Raw genomic sequence first — 21525 nt, forward strand, 5'->3', positions numbered from 1 at the left:
ATTTGCGACAATTATAGTTTTTTCACATTTTTCAAAAATAATACAATTTTAATTTTTCTCCCTTACTTTTCTATGGATGCCATATTTCATAATCTTTTTTATGAATATGAAGAATTTCAAGATGACTAGTTCATCAAAACAGGTGACAAAACTTGGGATTGTGTGTTCCCGACATGGGGATGAATTTGGTAAATTCAGTTCAAATATATAAAATCTCGGATTATGATTCTATGCTGTTAGATTTTTGCCAAATTGCCTTCAAAACAATAGTGATATCGATTGAAATTGTATGGTTTAAATTTCAAGTTCGATATTTTATTTTAAATAAATTAGAATCTATATTGTAATTTGGACCATCCGATCTTAATTCAGCGACCACGATTGTTCTGAATACGTGAATGTGGCCAAAATTGGCAGTAGTGAATCCAATATTATTCATGGCCGACCTGCGACACTGTGATATTTAAAAAGCAAACATATAGTACATATGTGGCAGCTAACCATTTTTCTGCCTAATATCTGTTCCGATTACTGCATTCATCGTCAAACATGTGTTAGTATGATCAAGACATTGAACTCAGGTGGTTAATAAACTCTCATTAGATTAATTGTTCGGAAAAATTCGAGTTTAATTTCTTGTGGGAACAATTCGTAGTCAGACTCTTATTTCACGGCCGAACTCTGAATTATTATACCCTTTCCCAAAAAATCAAAGGATTATCGCAAAAATAAAAAACATGTATTAGTGTGATAATGAGTATAAGGCAAGATGCTGATACCTACAATAATTAATGGTGTAATGTGAAGATGATTTGGTTTCACCGCTCCAACCAGAAACACAATTATTACGAATGAACTGTCCAAATCGTCGGTGGATCCACCCCTCTGCGACATAAATGAAAATAGCAGCAGCAATGGCCAGCAAATTAAAGTAAGAATAAGAACTTAACTCAAGTTGAGAGTTTCTAGTTTCTACTCACTGATGTAGTAAATTTTAGCTCTAAATATGTGTATTTGTTTCTCCGAAGTTAAAATTATATTTGACACAATTTTGACCTCAAATTCGTCAATAAATTTGATGGTTAATCCGGTTCAACTATGTGTTTTTTTGTTACATGAGATAAAAAAAGGAAACTAAGGTAAAAGAAAACTAAGTCCTAATAAAAAACACACCAACAACGTCAACTAACAAGGCCGAGAAAAGACACGGAGGCGGCTCATGAATCATGACCAAGGTTTCAATACAATTAACTACTAGTTTGTTAGAATATCTGCACAAACATTACCCTCTCGAAGAATGTGGTTGAGGGTAAAATTCAAATCCTTCTTCATGTAATAATCTAATACTCTCTAACGTATGAGCGTAATGATGCAATCGATGTGTGCCCATAGTTGTTAACTGCATTACATGAAGTGAATCAAAATAGTATATGACCTTTCGAAAGTCAGCTTGCAAACACAACTTGAGACCTTTCGAAAGCCATCTCGGCATGAAGCACATTTGACCAACCTATATTCTCATAAAACCCGAACTGAAAATAAAGTTCCATCATAATTACTCACAAGAACCCCAAACCTGTTTTTCTTGGATTCCACATTATGCATCAAAGTATCATGATCACCTTTATACCAGTGAACTTCTCGATCAAGTAAAGCAGAACAAGGAGAGGGGGTCTGCAAACGCTTGAAGTGACATTCGAAGCTGGTATAATCGAATGTCGAATTGGTTGCGTATCTTCATAAATTATTGTATTTCTACATACATATATGTTCCACATGAGCAAAGGGTCGAGAATACTATAAAAACAGGAAATATGTACACAGAGAGAAAAGTGTGATATCAAACTTTGATATCCCATTGAAATAGCTGATTCTAGTTACTGATATAATTTGATTCTCCTTTAAATACCAACCTCAAATATCACTTTAGCAATCAAACTTGGGATATTAGCTATAGCCCAAAGCATGCGGTTAGGTTAATATAGTTTAGTCAATGATTAATGGACAGAACAAAGTGTCACAATTTATTGATCATTCATCGAATACAACTAACTACAATTGTTTGCCCATTTCTGTGATATAAGAAGTGCAGTTCACGAGTAGATTCTCGTGTATCAAAAGCTAGAAATCATAGAAATCTTCATTGAAGTTATTCAACTTTCAATTTATTTTGAAAAGTTTCAATCCAAAATAAATACGAATGTCCAAGAGGTAAGTACTAAACTGACCTTATTACATTAAATCAAATGTAACAATAAATGTATATCAGAACTATTCTTTCATGTGTAAATATTACATATGTTTCCAGTAATTATACTATACATCCGCCGTGGGATAGTATGTGCCGAATCAGAGTCATTTTAGCGTAAATCAAAGATTTCAAACCTTAGATTGGAGTTTTTGTACACATTGGAGCAGTGCTCGTACACAGGGCTTCCATTATCTGGTTCTTTGTGTGGATGAAATCCCGTCTCGGGGCAATTTTTCAGAATATTCATCCCATCAGGTTCGGTTAGGCGAAAGAGTCCACAGCTCCTGGAAAAAGAACATATAACTAGTAAATCTGTTGCATCCGTCAAGTGAAATTCTTTTTTAACACGGCATTACCATAGCAGATAGGCTTAAATCGTTGTTCAAGAAAAGCTAGTAAAAGAACTTTAGCATTCTGCTTCTATAGGAAAAGTTAAGCAGGATTTGTTCAAAATATTGTACATTCAGAGCCATTTTTTTGCCTAATTATGCAAATTAGATGCAACTACAAGGAATTTTTTTTTTAAAAAAAGAAAGATAATTATAAGACCTTGAGGTATCAGTTGGCGCCAATACAATGGCAAATGCCTCAGGAATCATCGCCTGAAAAATGACACCAAACTGTAAGTTAAAAATTTGGACTGCAAAGAAAGAAAAAAAATTAGAACACTTTTCAACTACTTAATGAAACCATGGCGTCGATAGGAATTATGATTTAATGGATAATATGTTATGCAATATATTTTGCCTACGAAAAAAACATGTTTTCATAAAGGAGATATAACAAGACTTTAGATGCTGATTTGAAGTTGATGATAGAGGAACAAAGAAATGCTTTTACAAGAAATTGTTATACTTGGATCAATCACCTGGTAGGAATATTGAGTGTGCAGATCCACCGATGACATGAAACAACTTTGAGAAGGGTGCGTCTAAAAATGTTAAGAAAAAGCGAAGGGTTAGATATAAGTCAACAAGTAAGAACTGCTATAACATAGGAAAAAATGGATACAAACTCTTAGTATACATTTTGTAGTAATTTTCTACCGAAATAAACATATCTTAGCAATGATTGAAGTTTGTGCTAAAAACCTAAAACTAGTGTCATAACATAGCAAAAAGCTAAAACATACATGGATCCATCCAACAGGATAGAGGGATCTGTCATTTAGAATTGTGAAAACTTCCTCCTCATTTGTGGCATTACACTGTAATACAGTGCCGTAAGTTAGTAACAAGCAGTAATAAAATCAAGACCACCTAAAAAATCTGCTAAAATAATGTAAAACTAAGCCATAAAGAATGTAAGATTTCAAACCAGATACTAACTGAATTAGATGCCGATTCCTGCTTCGGTATGATTAGTGTAGTCATGTAGAGGGTTCCTTTCTCCTGGATAATTGAAAGACATCTCCGTATATAAATTTAAAAGACTACAAGAAAGAATTTAGTATATGTTGGGAATGATAGTAAGTTTGGAAGAATAATTGTGTGCTACCTACCGTAGTTTTGCTAAAAACTACACTTTGGAGCTTCAGAAAAATCACGCCACCATGATTTGGTTAAACTCATCGAGATTTAAAATATGCACTAAATCACTATATTACAATGTTGTGTACTTAAAAATCAACCATGCATGACATTTAAGTAAAAAACAAATAAATCTAGAAGACTTAGAAAGTTGTAAAAATTATTAATGAACATGACAAGAGTATATACATAATAAGAGAGGAGAAAAAGAATTGCAACACAGATTAAGTGAGGATATGAATCTCATTTATTATGAATCTATAGAAAGACCTAATGATAGAGTTATGTTCTTTGTGGAAATTTTCTGATAATAATGCCACAAACTGATAAAGCTAATATCAGTAACGGTAAAGCCTTCATCGTACAAACAAGTTTAATAATCTTTATGGTTTTAAAGTGATTCTTACAAGAAAGGCACCAAGTATACCACATGTTTCCAGATCCTTTTCTGTATTTTCTTTAGCAAGATCAAGAAAATCCTCCATTAACCGCATTGACTGGAAAATATGAAACGAACACTTGTTAAGCATTAATAATCTTCAAGAGTCATGGCCTCAATGAGGCTAATTGTATACAGGAATAGTCCTGCAATGTTGTAAAACCTATGAAGCAATGGCACATACACCGGACACGTATTGCATGTCTCGGTGTTGGACACTGACATACATTCAGTTTAAAGTGTCGGTGCTGCATAGTGTAAAACCGAAAATAAAAAATTTAAATTTGTTGTATAATTTTAAGATTTGCAGTAGTGGTTCTTACAATATGTACATCGCGCACGGTCTTTGATGAAGAAGATTCATTATATGAGTTTGTGGATCCATCTCCTGAATTATAAGCTGTAATATGAGAATTTTGTTCATCTTGAGACACTGTCTCCACACAGCAGAGGGCAGGCGAAGGTGAGGACTTGGTTACTTTATGATCTAAAAAGGATTTATGGAGTTCCATAATACAAATTAGTGATTGAAAAAAATAAGTTCAATTGGCACCACCAAGTACTACTCAAATCTCCTAATTAGAATGATGAAATTCCAGCTGCTTCCTTATCATTGACCCTTAAGCTGCATCCCACCCAAACAAAACAAATTAATTTTGTATCCTAAATATCTATATTCTTAGCATGGTTTTCCATTCGATATTCAAATTGTGAAATGTGGATGAACTATTTTTCATATCGTGAATCAAATGTCATTATGAAACATAAGATACATAGTCTATTAAAATGTCATGTACAAGTAAAACCAAGAGACGAACACAAAAAAAACAAGATATCTTATATATGACTTCAAAATGACAAAAAAAAAAGAAACAGTTGGCTACACAAAGCTTAGGCCAAGTTGTGATTCACAGGATAAGTCATAAATGAATCGAGATTTATGACTAAAATAGACAAGCACATTGAGATACAACTCGCATGTATTGTAAGATATTGATAACCATGATTCTTAGACTTAAGCATGACTTCGATCCAATGAAATATCTCGATTTTTATTCATTTGATCCCTCATTTTAATATGTTTATCAAAGTAGTTCTATATAAAAAATTTGTTTACCAAATGAAAAGAATATGCATAAAGTACCAAAGATATTTCAGAGAGCAAAGGGGGATTTGTTTTCTTCTTTTGCCTTTAGAGGGGCTGGAAGAAAGATGAGCCACAAGTTATCTTTCAATCAATAAAGAAGATATTCATATTACTTACTTCTTGTTCTTCATTAGACTTTTTAAACAATCCGGAGATCAATAGTCGAACAATCAATTAATTTAATTTTTTTTATTAAAAAATGTCCAGGTTTGTTGGATCCCGGGGGCTCACCAGGGCCGGGGAAAACCTTAAGGCTCAAAAAGTACTTACATATTGTCCACCAACAGGATCCTAACATTGACCCCAAGAAAAATCTTAAGACTCAAAGAGCACTTACAAAAGTACTTAAATATTGTCCACCAACAAGATTCTAACACTGACACCGGGAGTTGAAGTCACGCCCTTGCAGGGTATGAATCAACTTCTTCCGAACTGGACCAACCTATATTGTCTCAATTAGATTAATATTATTTTTTTAAAAAGTCGAGGTTTGTTGGAACCCGGGGGCTCACCAGGACCGGGGAAAACCTTAAGGCTCAAAGAGCATTTACAAAAGTACTTACATAGTATTGTCCACCAACAAGATCTTAACACTGACACCGGGAGTTGAAGTCACGCCCTTGCAGGGTATGAATCAACTCATTACCAACTAGACCAACCTATATTGACTCAATTAGATTAATTTTAAAGTTCAATACACCTAATTTTAGAGAAAATCCTCATTTTCCCCAGCCAATGGATAACCCCTTCATGAACAACATAATTCAAACCCACAGATCAGAACCAATTTGATTGCTAGTACAAGAATCAATAATTATATTATACCATCATTTAACATAAAAAGAAAAAGCATGCAATACTACTAGAAAGAGTAAGTAGGAAACAATTACAAGTATAAGATAAACTAGGAAGAGTATTATTTGTTGTTACCTTGTTATTGTTATGTTGAAATTTTTGTTCTGAGAGGAAAAATGAATGATCCAGGTGATGAGAATTGAGATGCATGCATGTCCTTTGAGAGAGTCTGCCGTGAAAACAATGAAAATGAAAAAGAGGATGATGACATTTCAAGCCGACAGCCACGTTAGATAAAAACTTATCACTATTCTTAAAATACCACTTATGAGAGAGATAGTGCCATTTGCATCATATCAAATAGGAGTAGCGTAGGATATTTCAGGGACATGACATATGTTCGAACTCCAAACACTTCATTTATTAATTTTTAAAAGTAAAATTTCTAGATTGATTGAAGAAAAAAAAAGGAGTAGTGTAGTGTGTATAAGGAAATTAGAATAAGAAGCTAATCGAATGGCCGAGGCGCACATTAAATATGAGACTTTAAAATTTTTTAGGAAGAGTTTTAAAAGTACTATGTAAATAAAAAACTTTTAAGTTTTTAAGAGTGCTGGTTTTTAATATATGGTTTTTGGTTGATTATAAGAAAAATGAGTCAGAGTTCGACCAAAAACATTTGACTTAATAATTTCAGCATTTGCTACCAATTAAATTAAAAATTATAGATATTTAAAAAAAAAAATTACACAAACACTTCTATATAAAGTTAAACGTTTTGAATAATCACATATGAAAATTATGATTGGTGAAGAATCCTTTAAGACACTATTGTATTTTCTTCAACAACACTCTTTCATCAATTGAAATTCAAATAAATTTTACTAAATTATATATAAAAACATATAATTCCACATAAATTTAATGAAACTCATATTTTTACCCATATATAAAAATCATTATAACATTTTTTTAATTTGGGTAAAAGCAAATGTGTCACATGTATTTAATTTTTTCTTCCTTTGTCGTCTTAGTATAACATTGTTTTGTTCATCTTCTTGGTGCGACGTTGTGTTGTTTTCTCTTCTTGTTGCATTGTCATTGTTTGTTCAGTTTCAATTGACAAACTATGTATATTTAATCAATAAATTTTATGTTCTTATAAATTTAGAGACATGAGTCTTTCGATCTCTTTAATTTCATCATATTTGTACACCGTTCTGGACTAGACATATGATACAACTATATATCTTTTATAAGATTCTTTAATCAATGATATAGATAAAAATGATCAATACTTTTTGGTAGAGTGGTGGTAATAATACCAAATGAATCCGATGGCTTACTTGGGACAATATGTTTAACGGAGCCGGAAGATGAAAAACACTTACATTCTTTGAATGTGTGTAATAGGGAAGCTTGGAATGAAAAACACACAACACCTGTTACGCAACAACATACAACCCATAGAGTGCATCAATGGTATCCACACCATGTCCCGGTTATTTGAAGTGCGATGTTGACGCTAACTTTTATGACACAACTGGAGCTACGGGATGGGCTTGGTGTATTCGTGGCCACCGAGGACGATTTATTCTTGCGGGATCAAACTTCATTCAAGGAAGATTCAACACAATGGAGGAAGAAGTAATGACACTAAATGAAGTAATTTGTGAAGTAATGCAAAGAGGCATATCACATGTCATATTGGAAAGTGACTCTAAATTCGTTGTTGATGCTATCTCATCTAGACAAGGAGGAACATCTAAATTTGGTATATTAATTTCCCACATTATGTTTTTACTTTTGTTAGTGTCAACTTTTGAGGTCGAGTGAGCGACAAGCGAATATGGTTGTTCATTCTTTAACAAGGACAACCTATTCTTTATCTAGTCGTTATATTTTCAACTTGATTTTTCATTATATTGATAACTATTTGATTAAGAAATAAATTAAGTTTACTATTGTCAAAAAAAAACTAATGACGTATAATCCCACCACAATTTTTTATCTAATAATTTCATTGCTCTTTACAATTTGCAAGTTTTCTTGAGTAAGCACAATTTGCAAATTTGAAGCAACTTTTTTAACAATCTAGCTTAGAATACATTAATTTCTGACCAATTAAACAATTACCAAGTCTCTATAAATATTAAATATAATAATCTAAAATTATGTATGAATTTTTAGTAATAATTGTCACTTCCTCCATATAAAAAATAAAAAGAAACATGAGTCTCCCTTTAAAATGCAAATACAAACATAAATCATCAAATTCATTACAAGACAAAATTGGCATTGGTCAAATCACATTCACAAATATTCTTTTATTACTAGGACTAAGATAACGTTTGGCAAGCAAGTTTTATCTTCACCTTTACCTGTGGCTTAAGAACAATGTAACAAAATGTTCATTCAGATTGACACTGAAAAATAGAGATAAGGAAGTAGTGTCAATTACAAACCAAAAGCTGCTATTAACTCACATTTCGCTTTCTTTATCCTTTTCATTGTGTGCTTTGCATATACCCCCCTTCAAATTCATTTTCATTCCTCTATTTGTTAGATGCACCTTTTAGTCCAATGCAACATAAGCACCTAACAGTCTGTTAGCTATTTTTCTCAAATTCCCTTCACCACCAATATCATTCATCTGGCAAGGCAAAATAAGTCCAATTGGTAATCTCTTTTCCTCCCTCTCTCCAATTATCTACTTTTGATACATGTCTTTAAAATTTATATTTTGTATATTTGCGGATGGTTGGAATGACATTTAGTTGTGAATTTTCTTTTCAATTGTGATGGAGAGAAGATGCATTTGAAAAATAATATTTTGAAATTTATTTAGATTTTTTTAAAAAAATATAATCTATTTAAAAAAAAAACATTTTCAAAACCTTTTTTAATGTTTTTTTATAATGTTTATTTCTGACGAATTCTATAATGTTTATTGTATTAGTGCAAACTGGAACAAGAAACAGTAATAGTAAGTTGGTCACAAATCTTATGGGCCACAAGTATTAGAACTTTCCTGCTTTTGACACCCCCATAAGAACACATTTTTCACCACTTGCTTTTAACAATAAATTAACGTTTATTGTTCTAAAGCGGTAAAGCCCCCCCTCCCCCCACATTTCTCTTCTCACAAAACAAAATCCATTTTTTGCAGCTGAGAAAAACTTTGAGTTGCGTTTCCCGAATTTTTTTGCCTTGGTTTGGGGGATAAAAGATACATGTGTGTTATGCTGATAAAATATATAATTTATTAATATAATATATCTCTCAGTCAAAAAATATATTATCATAAGATACTTTTCAATAAAATATGCACTCCTAAAAGATATCTTTCGATAAGGTTAGAGAATTCTAACAAAATGGTGGAAGAAAAGCAATTGTACGAAGTAATACGTAATATTCTTGGGATTATTTAGATTTGAAAATTGAAATGGTTGATTTTATTTATTTTTTTGTCTGGAAATGCAAAGCAGGGTGAAGAGGAGCAAATACATTCATGGCTGGGGCATTCAAAAAATGCATGCTGTGTTGTACAAGCAAGATTGTGTCGGTATGTTTGTTTATTGAGTTTTGATTGATTTTGAATCTTTAATTACTTAGAACTAGACAGGTTGTCCTCAATAATCAATACATTAGTTTAATAAAATAAAAAATCAATAATTGTTAATCTTAATCAATATTGTCAACAAAAAAAAAGTTAAGTTGATTATGAAATTGGCATGCATGGTCAAACAAAACAGGTGTTATACATTTATGCACCAAAGTACCCATTGGTGACACATTGAATTCATTAACTTGCTAATATAAAAAATTGAATTCATAGTACAAAGTTCTACAAGGCACATGCCTTGCCATATATGTTTTCCTATCCTTTTATTTGTGTTCTCACTCTCTTCAAATTGTTAATTAATCTCAATAAGTCAACTTTCCAAATAAATAAACTACTACTACATCACTGCTCATCATCTATTTATTATCATTCATTAAAATAAAAGGGAATAAGGTCAAAATTTTCCAATTAATTAGGAAATAATGTATAGCACTCCCTCTGGCTCCTTGCACAAAAAAAAAATTATAGTACTAGTAGTATGTATGTAGCACTAACTCCATTATAGGACGTAGTAGTATTTTTTTGTTAGTTTATGACTTTTGTTTACACATCAAATTATTCAAATATACACCCACCTATATATATAATTGGTCATTTTATACCGCTCATTTCCATCACCACACCTTTTTTTTAAAATTTTATTGGATAAATGAAATAATCAGAATTCAAGCTTCGATCTCTTATATATATATATATATATATATATATATATATATATATATATATATATATATATATATATATATATAATATAATGTTCCTCTCTACTGAACTAAATTTACCGGAAAAACATCACAAATTATTGGACTGACTATTTTAAGTTTTTAAGATTAAACCATGATACAATACTCCACGGCCCCACCTGTCATCAGATTCCACTTTGTTTTTCTAGTTAGTTACAGTACGCATGTGATTAAAAAAAGCTCTACATACTATCACCGAATAGAGCCTATATTAGCCATATGTTATTTACACCAAATACAGCCTATATTTTTAAAATTATAAGATCTGTTTAATATGAACAGGAACTCTACTATTTATAATATATTTTAGTGAAATGTTATTAATATTTCCCGTACGCAATCCTTTGTAATTCAATTTTAATTAAAAATGGTAAATTTAAATAATTTGATATATTTATATATTAAATTTGGTTGGGAGAATGGAGTGAGTCATCCCTAACACGGTGAGTTTTTTTTTTTAACAATGTAATTCATTTAACATAGTTACTAAAAAAAATTGCAACCTCTTGACAAAAATAAAGAGGGTAAAATTGCAACCACCTGGGTGATTGTTTTTTTCATATCTTTTCCCTAATTTTTTATGGTATTATCCGGCCATTATGCATGTCTGATGTCTTAATATGTAAGGACATGCATGTGAAATGCAGAAATTCGGGTTCGATCCTTGATACTTGATAAAAAAAAAAATTGGTCACTAAGCTGTTTGATAAAAAAAAAACTAATTTTTTTCACATGATAAGTCTAATCTTTTTTGGTTTTTTGTCAAGTAGCATATTAGCTATAAATTTCACCTTAAATATAAATAATTTGAGTATTCAGGATTCAAACTCTAATTCCTATTGATATATTTACTAATTCACCTAAATTCATGGGGACTATGATAAGTCTAATCTGTTTTGCTGAAATATTCTCCAATATTAATGTGTACGATATTCTATGTTGCATGGGTACTCCATTTTAGACCGAGTACCGGTACCGGATACGTACCGGGTACCGGTACGCGTATGGTACTCCCCCGGTACGCACCGACGCCGTACCTAATTTTTTTGTTTGTTTTTTGCAATGGGTACACGCGTGGTACACCTGTGGTACGCGCGTGGTACACCAATCCAAAAAAACACGATTTTTTTTTTTTCTCCTTTTTTTTTATTATTAGTTTTCTTTTTATAGGAAGATTTACGTTTTTTATTTGTTTATAATATATAGTTGATAATCGTAGAGATGAATGAGATTTATTTAATATATAGTTGATATTCTTGAAATTGCTAGTCTTACTCGCGGTGAACCTAACTAGAGGTCACTCTTTTTAGTGATGATGAAGAGGGAAATAATTGACTCTTTTTGAGCTAATTGATTTTTAATTTTTTGATGTTTCGAACAATTTAAATTACATTTAAAGTGTGGTGTGATCTTTTTTATGGTTAATTATTTGTTTTAACAATATAACTATATTATTTGATATATATATATAATTATATTTTTTAAAAAAAATTATAGGACGTACCCGTACCTTAATTTTTCTAAAAATGACGTACCCCGTACCGGTACCGGTAGCGGGTACCGGTACCGTACCCGCACCCGGGCAACATAGACGATATTATATTTACTTATCTATTTATATATAATCATATATTCAAGTGATTATTTTTTTTATAGAGATTATTTTTAATTGATTATTAGTCACGGCACACATTATTTTTATTGTCATTTTACTAGAGTAATTAATATAAAAGCCATAAAAAGTATTAAAAAATTGTATGTTGAAAAATAAAAACAATTCCTTTTTTTATAACAAAAAACAAAAAAACTACTTGCCAAAAACAAAAGAAGATAAGAACAATATTCAGTCAACAACAAATTTGATCGTATTTTTTTTTTATAATTTTTTTTGTCAAGTAGTTTAATTAGTGATTAAAAATTTCACTCTTAAATTTGATAAGTGTGATGATCGAGGTTCGAACCTCGCGCTTCTGTATATATATATAATGCAATATTACTGTCAATTGAGCTAAACTCACCATTGAAAACCATAATATTTTTATTTAATAAAAGTTATTTCCATGTTTAATCCTCATAAAAGACTCGACCCTAAATAAGATAGTGCATTTATTAATTATTCTCTCATTCCAAATTTTTGATTTTGATTACAAACAAAATTGAGTAATTTGAAAATTGAGTATTGTCCACAAGTCATAACTCAATTGATAAAAATATAGAAATGATTAGGCCGGACTTTATGATCAGATTGAAATATCAACTTCTTCATTTATGTTTTAAATTATAATGACTTTGTCATTTTATCTATCCAAAACATAGTATTAATTTGTCAAACAATAAAATAGAGTAATTAAAAAATGAAACTTATATTTCACGCACAATGCTAAAATTGTTAGATCGGACTCCATGATCGGAATTCTAATCGCGACACCCCATTTATGTGTGTTTATAATAGCTTTGCCTTTATGTGCATCTACCAAAAAAATAAAATAAAGCAAAGACTAAATATTAAACAACGATACTTTCTTTTTTCTTTTTTTTTTGAACTCTGTTTTTTTTTTATATAAAAAAAATCTCAATAATTTAAAATTCGGTATTGAGTTTAATCACTTGATTATATTTTTAAACGAAATATTATTTATTTTTGGAAAATGTTAACTTTTTCACTAAGAACATATATTAAGAAATTCAAAGCAGATATAGCATAGTATTATTTATTTTTGGAAAATGCCAACTTGTTCTTTAAGGATACTCCATAAGAAACTTTTTTTTTTTTGAAAAATTACATATTAAGAAACTCAATATTTATTTTTGGAAAATGTTAGCTTGTTCACATATTCCAAAAATGGGCTGTTTGCCCTCATCTTATCAAAAAAACATATTAAGAAATTCAGTTCAGTGTAGATAAAACGTAGTACTATTTATTTTTGAAAAATGCCAACTTATTCTTTAAGAATACATATTAAAAAACTCAATGCAAATAAATTGTTTTACAAGCCATGCATCTAATATTCCCTTAAAAATTTAAATATCTTTTTATATAAAATTTTTTGCTTTCAAATTTCTTTTCACACAAGTTAATTCAACTCTTTATTTTCTTTTCCTTTTTTCATGAAAATGAAATACTCACTAGTTTGTTTATAGGTGGTGTCAACAACAAATAATATTTCATTTCATTACAATACAAACCGTGTTAAGTGGCACACCAAACAAAAGTCTTGTTCCCCTTTCTGCTCTCTCTCTCTCTCTCTCTAGACTATAGCCATAGCCATATCTATTACCGCGTCAAACTTCTTTCCTATTTCCTCCAATTTTCTTCATCACTATCACACACACCAAACAAAAAAACAAAGGTTCGATTCTCTTCCAATTCCACAACCAGATTCAGATCATACTCGTTTATTACCTACGATTCACGTCAAATCACAAATATTAATTATAATTTATTTATTGATTTCATTCTTGATCTTCACTCTTATCTTTGTTTTATTATTAATCAATTTCAACTTATCTTGTAATTAATGTCATTCAACTCATCGATTCATTTTCTGTTATAAAATAATTTTGATCGGTCAATTTCTGTTATCATACGAAAAAGTTGATTCGTTGTTTTTGTTTCGTCTCTGTTTTTGTTACGAATTCAGAAGGAAGACATGGCTGCAGAATCATACGAAGAAACCATCGCAACACTCACCAGACTTCTCCAGTAAGATAACAAACTCTCTCTCTCTCTCTCTCTCTCTCTCTCTCTCTCTCTCTCTCTCTCTCTCTCTCTCTCTCTTTCTCGTGAATTTCGGTTATGTTTTTTGGTGTTAACTTTTCATTTGAGAAGGAGGTGACGGTGGTTCTGTTACGGGACCCACAGAAACTTTGTATTTTCCGTGCAATGTAACGGTTTCCGTTTCATTTTTTAATATTTTTTTATTTTAGGGAGAAAGCTGAACTAGGAGGAATCGCCGCCGTTAAGATAAAGCAGCTGACGGCGGAGTTACAGGCAAACGGTTCAAAGCCGTTTAACCCGGAAGAGAGGATCCGATCCGGATTTGTTCATTTCAAGACAGAGAAATTTGAGTACGTTTTTGCTTTTACTGATGAGTTTAATTAGGATCATTTTTGCTACAATTGGTTTCGTACCTACGGAATTAGGAAGATTCTTGTTTAAAAGTAACTGTTACTATTGGATAAAATTAGTTGACGGAGAAAGTGAAAGCCAAACCGATAGTATTCTATTTTGTCTCATATCTTAAATCAGATGATTCTTTTTGGTTAATTAAGCTAATCTACTTACCAAAAAAAAAATTTAAGCTAATCTATAATGAAAAAATAACTAGTATTGGATGAAATTTTTACTTAAAAGTTGAAAATTAGATATTTAACTAGACAATGTTAATATTATTAAGTATAATATCTTATCCGATTTAAATCGTGTATTGTGTTATGTGTCTGTATGAATTTTAAGGAGTGTTTGACACTTTGTATCGTGACATTACACGATACTTTAATGAGACTCGAATATAATTTTTTTTATGTTTTCACAATAAAATTTTGACTGAAATACTTTTTTTTGTTGGTAAAATAGTGTTAAAAATTTCATCATTAAGATGATAAATAGAGTATTTAAAGTTCGAATTTGTGAACTGACTGAACTAAATTTATAGGAGGAAATTCTTCGTTTATTTACATGTCATTAGACTTTAATAAAAAATTCAAATTAAATGAAAACTAAGGACAAAGTCATTGTTAATTTTATTCAACAAAAAAAAAGTTACACTTTAACCATTTAAGGTCAAATGCTAATTTATAAAATAATAAAAAAATGTTGATTTTTTTGACCCTTGAAAAAACTGATTATTACCAATGCTTTGGTGGTCATATGAGCATGGGGAGAGAACCCCTACCCATATGAGCATATTCTTCTCCACTATTGAAAAAGCAATGAGATTAGCCAAGTAGAAAGATGCTTTAGGTATGAAAACGGCATATCAAACCGCGTTTTGAATTTGAACCAAATAATATGCCACAATGTTGGAAAGAATTATTTTTATTTGACATTATTAAAATTTAATGAAAAGTACATTTTACTGAGATTATTGGTTGGTGCTGTACGTCTTCTTTTCAGGAAAAATCCTGATCTGTACGGTGAACTAGCCAAAGGCCAGAGCCCAAAGGTCAGATATATTATTACTACTAGTATATTTCACACTAATTATGTGTTTTCTTAATTCCTAATCAACTTTAATTTTTTATTCTTGCATCTTGTTGTCTCACTAACAATGATTATATTTGTCTAATATTATATTTTTATGATTAATAATTCATCTAGGACCTTTGATGTATTAGTATATATTTCTATTTAAAAAAAATAATTTCATTTTTATATTATTTGATCTATGCTATTATTAGTATACGAAAAAGAAGCATTGACTAAAAATTATGATCATCATAATAGAAAGTCTTCCTTATTGTTATGGATAATATTCTGTGACTAATGATTATAGTGCACATGCAGTTTATGGTTTTTGCTTGCTCAGACTCTAGAGTTTGTCCTTCCCACATTTTGGATTTCCAACCTGGTGAAGCTTTTGTGGTCAGAAACATCGCTAACATGGTTCCACCATATGACAAGGTTTACTTTTGCAAAACATGAGCTAATTTCATTTTGTGATTTGATCTCTAACATTAAGAAAAGGTTATAACAATAATTATTAAAAACTAACCTTTAAAATTGAAATATATACTACGACATATTTAAATATGTATATTAAAAAAAAGTACACATACACACATTTATGAAATACTATCAATTAGATTTTTAATTTTGATGAAATTTTGTATAATTAATCTACCAAGAATTTTGAATTCAACATTAAATTTATTGAGTTCACATGGAGTAAAAGGAATCCCCACCTACATGTGTGAAGTCACTTTATCATTTTTCACTGATTCATTCTCAAACCAAAATTCATTTTCTTTGAATTTTTGCAATATACCCAAAAAAAACATGGCTTCCATTTTATGAACACCAGCATCATTTTATCTTTATTTTCTTTATACTATCATTTTATCTTTGATAAAGCACTAAATATAATGAAACATTTGCAAATAATCATTAAAATATTAAGTATTTTTTAAATTTTAATAGCAATACACTATATTGTAATTACTTTATTATTACAGTTATACAATTAAAATTAATCTACATCAAACTAATCAATTTCTAAAATATTTTTTAATTAATCTATAAAATATTTTTGTATTTGTATATTTGATTAAAAACTATAATTTCAGATTTCATGTATACTACTCAAACTTTTCATTTTCACTATTAGATCAATTCTAGTGACTCAATACTTATGTGTTTTCAAATCTTATTAAATACAAGAAGTTAAATTATATTTTTTCAATATTAGTTTCATTAGTATCCTTCAAAATGAATGAAACTAAATATATACTAGTACCGTACATTTTTGTTGCAAAGTTATCCTCTTTTTGGATTACTGTTTTGGTGTTTCAATTGAGACACGAAAGTCTGACTGGCCTTTTTAATTTCGCAGACCAAGTATTCGGGAGCAGGGGCGGCCATTGAATATGCTGTCTTACATTTAAAGGTACCACTGTAATTTCTTTTTAGTACTACTACTTCTCTTTCTTCACCAAAGTCCAAATATTGTAGGAGTGGCATCTTATTATAATCGTAAATATAAATATCTTACTATTATGCTCTATTATATATATGGTGGGTCATGGTGAACGGTGGGAAGTTTGGTAGTAGTGGACATCATTTGGCATTGTTATGTTGCATTATTTGTGGATCCACACGCATCTCAATTTCCATTTCTTATTGTAAATTACCGGAAATAGCGCATCTGTGCATGTCAAAATATCACTATCTTATCTGATAAGATATAAAAGTTTGAAATGATCGAGTTATAATAAGAGATGTCTCACTGATCTAAGGGTCCGTTATATGAGTTAAGAGACAGGATAAGATAACTGTCTCATATCTTGCCGAAATTCAGTGTTTGGTGATACAGCAGGATATGATAAGTTAATCCTGAAGCTTATCCTATCATGTCTCTCTAGTTATAATTCTTATCCTGAATTTGAGCTGGGTTACCAGCAGGATAGAAAAAGAAAAAAAAATTACTGATTTATTTTATAAAATATATTTTAAAATACATAAAATAAAATTAATAAAATATAAATAATAAAATAATTAATTTTTAAATATATATATGTGATTTTCTCACAAGGGTAATTTTGTAATTTATATATTCTAAGAAATCAAAATTTTACTAAAATTACAATATTTTAAAGTAAAATGATTATTAAAAAATTGACAAATAGGGATATTAGTTTAAATTTTATAAAAAATTAAATATAATTCTTTTGCAATAGTAATTTTATTATTTACGTATGAGATATATCATATATTTATTTAGTTTATCTAACATGTATATATTATTGAGTTATTTATTTAATCATGATTCATATAAAAAATTAAACTTAATTACTTTCTCATGATTTTTATTTTAAATTATATAAAGTTATTTGATTACTTATTTATATTTTTTATTTATAAAATTCAAATTATTACAAAATAATTTTAAAAAAATAACAATTGTTTTACAAGAGTAATTTTGTCAATTAAATATGTTATATATCTTATCATATTATTATGAGCAAATGTATTAAAAACAAAATATAATAGTTATCATGTTTGTTATCCTGTGTGCACCAAACATAGGATATGATAACTGAGTATAACTGTTATCCTGCTATTATCTTATCCTATCTTTATCCTGTTTTATATCCTATCCTGTCACTGTGTTATCATGCGCACCAAACGAGCCATAAAAGTATAGTAAGTTATAATTATAAAAAAAAAAGTATAGTAAGTTAGCTTCGTATATATTAAGTTAGACTTAATATAAATTCTGTAATATCATCAAAACATATTCATTAAACCAACGAGGAGTGCTAGCAACACACTCTTTAACAAACACACTCTAACACACTCTCTTTTATTGGTTAAAATTTATATGGGTCCCATAAAAGTTATATGGGTCCACATTTTTGTATGGGACCCATGTGAATTTCAACCAATAAAAGAAAGTGTGTTGGAATGTGTTTACTAAAGAGTGTGTTGCTAGCATTATTCTTAAACCATATACTATTGGCTACCCGCTAACAAGCCACTTTAATAATATGTACGAGGGAGTGTTAAGAGTTTACATTGAATATATTTTTAGTTGCGTAGCTGTGGTAGGTGAGACGCTGCACCATTTTTTATCTTGCTTTTGTTGCGTTTGTCTCACCGCTAAATTTTGCTAAAATTTTTAGTGGACGTCTATATAATAGTTGATATTGCTCACTTTATGATTGATTTCTTTAATAGTTGAATAATACTGAATTGAAATTTTAAGTTTGGCATGCCATTTAAAATCAATTGAATCTATAAGAAATTTGATCTATCTGGTTCGTGAATATAATTTAGTTAATAGAAGGATTGTAATATGCATGGGTGATAAATGGGAATTGAAGCTTAAACTTTAAGTTTTCCGCTTATTCATCTATTCATCTTAACGAATGAAATTATGATTATTGAATTAAAAAAAGTTTGAGAAAAATCTGTTAATTATTTTGAAGAAATTGAAAAGAGTGATGTTTGTATTGATGAACAAAATGTCTTTCTTCTCTAAAACTATAATAATAGAATTTTTTTTTTTGGATTCTAAACGCTATGCTTTATAGGTGGAGAATATAGTAGTTATTGGACACAGCTGCTGTGGAGGTATAAAGGGGCTCATGTCTATCCCAGATGATGGGACCACCGGAAGGCAAGTTTTTATTCATTATTATATTCCTTGGAATATCTCTTATAAAGAAAGAATAAAGCATTTTTATGAAAGGATGAGTTATCAAATTACATGTGATTAAAATTTAATTAATTTAAAATATTATGATAGCTTTTCAGAACTTCCAAGTATGTTGTTGATTCACAGATCACCTTTTCATTTCACCACATATCAATTATCATTCACATGCCAGCATTAATATTAAGGTTCCTAATATTAATATATTAATTTATATGTGAAATATCTATAAAGCAATAAACAACATGATATGCTATCCCCGTTGGTTCCACCTTATTGACAAGTGAAAGCTTAACAAATCAAAAGTAACAACAACTTTTGGAAATTTTGCTTTGGACATATACCATACTATAAGAACAAATTAAAACATTTTGTATAGCATATTATTATTAATTAATATTAATCATATAAAGAGAAACAATTGAATAATCAATGACTATTAGTCTTTAAAATTATAATTTTTAGTCATTTTAACTTCTCAAATTTTTGAAATAGAAATTTAATCATTTAAAATTATCAATAATAATAAATTGATGATTATCTTGAAAAAAATAAATAATTTCTCTCCTCCATCATCTTACAGTGATTTCATAGAACAATGGGTCCAGATATGTAATCCAGCTAAGTCCAGGGTTAAAGCTGAAACAAGCAGCTTAAGCTTCTCAGAGCAGTGTACAAACTGTGAAAAGGTAAGCAAATTTACACTCCAATCCTTCAACTTATTTATTTTACGACTTACTTTCTGTAATGGATGCAGCACAAAGTTATTTAGATTTATTGCATTAAGTATACAAAATAATTTTGATGCACCCTAGGTGTGAAATTCTTTATATTATTTGTATGATTTTTAAGTTAGATACGATGAAAGATCGTCTTTTTTAAGGATCAAATGATTATGATCGACTGTTTTTTTTAGCCCATAAAAAACGATCATGATTGACTGACATTGTTAAAAGTATTTACTATGAGTCAGAAGTAATCCTAGCACAAGGATACTAAAGTCTTAGTTTTAGGCCTACTGTAAAAAAATTGTTTTTCATTAGATTTTATAAGTTAAAAGACGTCAGTCATATTCATACAAAAAATCCAACATACATTAAAACTTGTTTTGAGTCTTAGTTACTATTTAAAATTATTTGGTCCGTCTTGCCATATCTGCGTACAAAATAAATTCTTAAATTAAATATAATAGTGTGTACAATTATGTACCAAAAAAAATTGTCTTCTAATTAATATTTTGCTTCGTAACTCCAATGCAGGAAGCTGTGAATGTATCACTTGGGAACTTATTGACTTATCCATTTGTGAGAGATGCGGTTGTGAAGAAAACACTTGCTTTGAAAGGAGCACACTACAATTTTGTTAATGGCACTTTTGAGCTGTGGGATTTGAATTTCAACCTTTTGCCCTCTATATCCATTTAAGGTTTCTCCAACACCAAAGTAAATTTGCAGTAAATATGATGAACAATAGTTCTTTTGGCAGAGTATTTTGTTAATTTCAATTGGTAAAGCACCAAGAAAGAAACATACATTCAGCTATAATAATGTTTTGTGAACAAACAACAATAACTTGAGTGTTTTGTTTTCATATCAATATATTTTCTCCATTTATTTATAGTGTTCTTTTCCCTTTTAATATCATTTCATGGATATGTGGGGTATATGATCTTATGCTGGCACACACATCGTTACCACTTTGGATGAAATTGAAAAATGGCAAGCAACATATAAGTGTTAGCTAGGATTTGTAAACATGTAACTTTAAGTTTTTTTTTATGAAGATGTGTTGTTTAAACATGTTTCGGACTGAGTCAAGTCTAATTCATCAAAAAAAAAAAAAAGTCCTCTCAGGATTAATAGCCCATTATAAATCATATGGTGATCACGTCCTAGAGGTGCACTCGAGTAGGTTTGATGTTCAATTCAAGACTGTTTAGTAGAGATCACGTCATGATTTGTCTACAACTATCATTCATTCAACAAATTTGTGTGTTGAAATGAGTTTCAATCTATTGCACAAATTGTTACCTGTTAGAGAGTGATGATCAACTGGCTGGTTTAATTGGGCGTGGTCAAGAAATGGTGATGGTTGGTATTCAGTTAAATCAGCAAATCAACACC

The 21525-nt window shown here is 29.9% G+C and overlaps 2 protein-coding genes across 5 annotated transcripts; one reads left to right on the forward strand and one right to left on the reverse strand.

Annotated features, from left to right (window-relative positions):
* Positions 1–2212: 2212 nt before the first annotated feature.
* Positions 2213–6513, reverse strand: LOC123910075 (AMSH-like ubiquitin thioesterase 2). 2 transcript variants are annotated; one of them, XM_045961114.1, is made up of 8 exons: positions 6297–6513; positions 4543–4706; positions 4188–4277; positions 3580–3642; positions 3384–3458; positions 3120–3182; positions 2801–2853; positions 2213–2535 (listed from the first exon to the last, which is right to left on the reverse strand). In XM_045961114.1, the coding sequence occupies exons 3-8, from the start codon at positions 4272–4274 to the stop codon at positions 2361–2363; spliced, it is 516 nt and encodes a 171-aa protein (XP_045817070.1). In that variant the 5' UTR covers positions 4275–4277; positions 4543–4706; positions 6297–6513; the 3' UTR covers positions 2213–2360. The 2 variants fall into 2 exon arrangements, with proteins under 2 accessions (XP_045817070.1, XP_045817069.1); XM_045961113.1 differs by having other exon boundaries at positions 4543–4844; positions 6297–6512.
* A 2144-nt stretch (positions 6514–8657) lies between these two features.
* Positions 8658–21019, forward strand: LOC123908110 (carbonic anhydrase 2-like). Of its 3 annotated transcripts, none has more exons than XM_045958642.1 (10): positions 8658–8840; positions 9650–9726; positions 14171–14232; positions 14457–14597; positions 15646–15694; positions 16036–16152; positions 17081–17134; positions 19281–19366; positions 19986–20091; positions 20662–21019. In XM_045958642.1, exons 2-10 carry the CDS (start codon positions 9673–9675, stop codon positions 20824–20826), a joined length of 834 nt encoding a protein of 277 aa, XP_045814598.1. In that variant the 5' UTR covers positions 8658–8840; positions 9650–9672; the 3' UTR covers positions 20827–21019. The 3 variants fall into 3 exon arrangements, with proteins under 3 accessions (XP_045814598.1, XP_045814599.1, XP_045814600.1); XM_045958643.1 differs by having other exon boundaries at positions 8701–8840; positions 9647–9726; XM_045958644.1 differs by lacking the exons at positions 8658–8840; positions 9650–9726 and adding an exon at positions 13716–13879.
* The last annotated feature ends 506 nt before the right edge of the window (positions 21020–21525 follow it).

The sequence above is a fragment of the Trifolium pratense genome, linkage group LG2 (assembly GCF_020283565.1).
Source record: "Trifolium pratense cultivar HEN17-A07 linkage group LG2, ARS_RC_1.1, whole genome shotgun sequence".
NCBI lineage: Eukaryota > Viridiplantae > Streptophyta > Magnoliopsida > Fabales > Fabaceae > Trifolium > Trifolium pratense.

Coding starts and splice junctions, on each gene's coding strand:
- LOC123910075 (XM_045961113.1), bottom strand. CDS start 4,731: ATGGAACTCCATAAATCCTTTTTAGATCATAAAGTAACCAAGTCCTCA. Junction 3,643..4,187: donor GTATACTTGGTGCCTTTCTT/GTAAGAATCACT, acceptor TCAATTATCCAG/GAGAAAGGAACCCTCTACAT. Junction 3,459..3,579: donor AGGAATCGGCATCTAATTCA/GTTAGTATCTGG, acceptor ACTGTATTACAG/TGTAATGCCACAAATGAGGA.
- LOC123908110 (XM_045958642.1), top strand. CDS start 9,673: ATGGCTGGGGCATTCAAAAAATGCATGCTGTGTTGTACAAGCAAGATT. Junction 16,153..17,080: donor TGGTTCCACCATATGACAAG/GTTTACTTTTGC, acceptor TTAATTTCGCAG/ACCAAGTATTCGGGAGCAGG. Junction 19,367..19,985: donor GATGATGGGACCACCGGAAG/GCAAGTTTTTAT, acceptor ATCATCTTACAG/TGATTTCATAGAACAATGGG.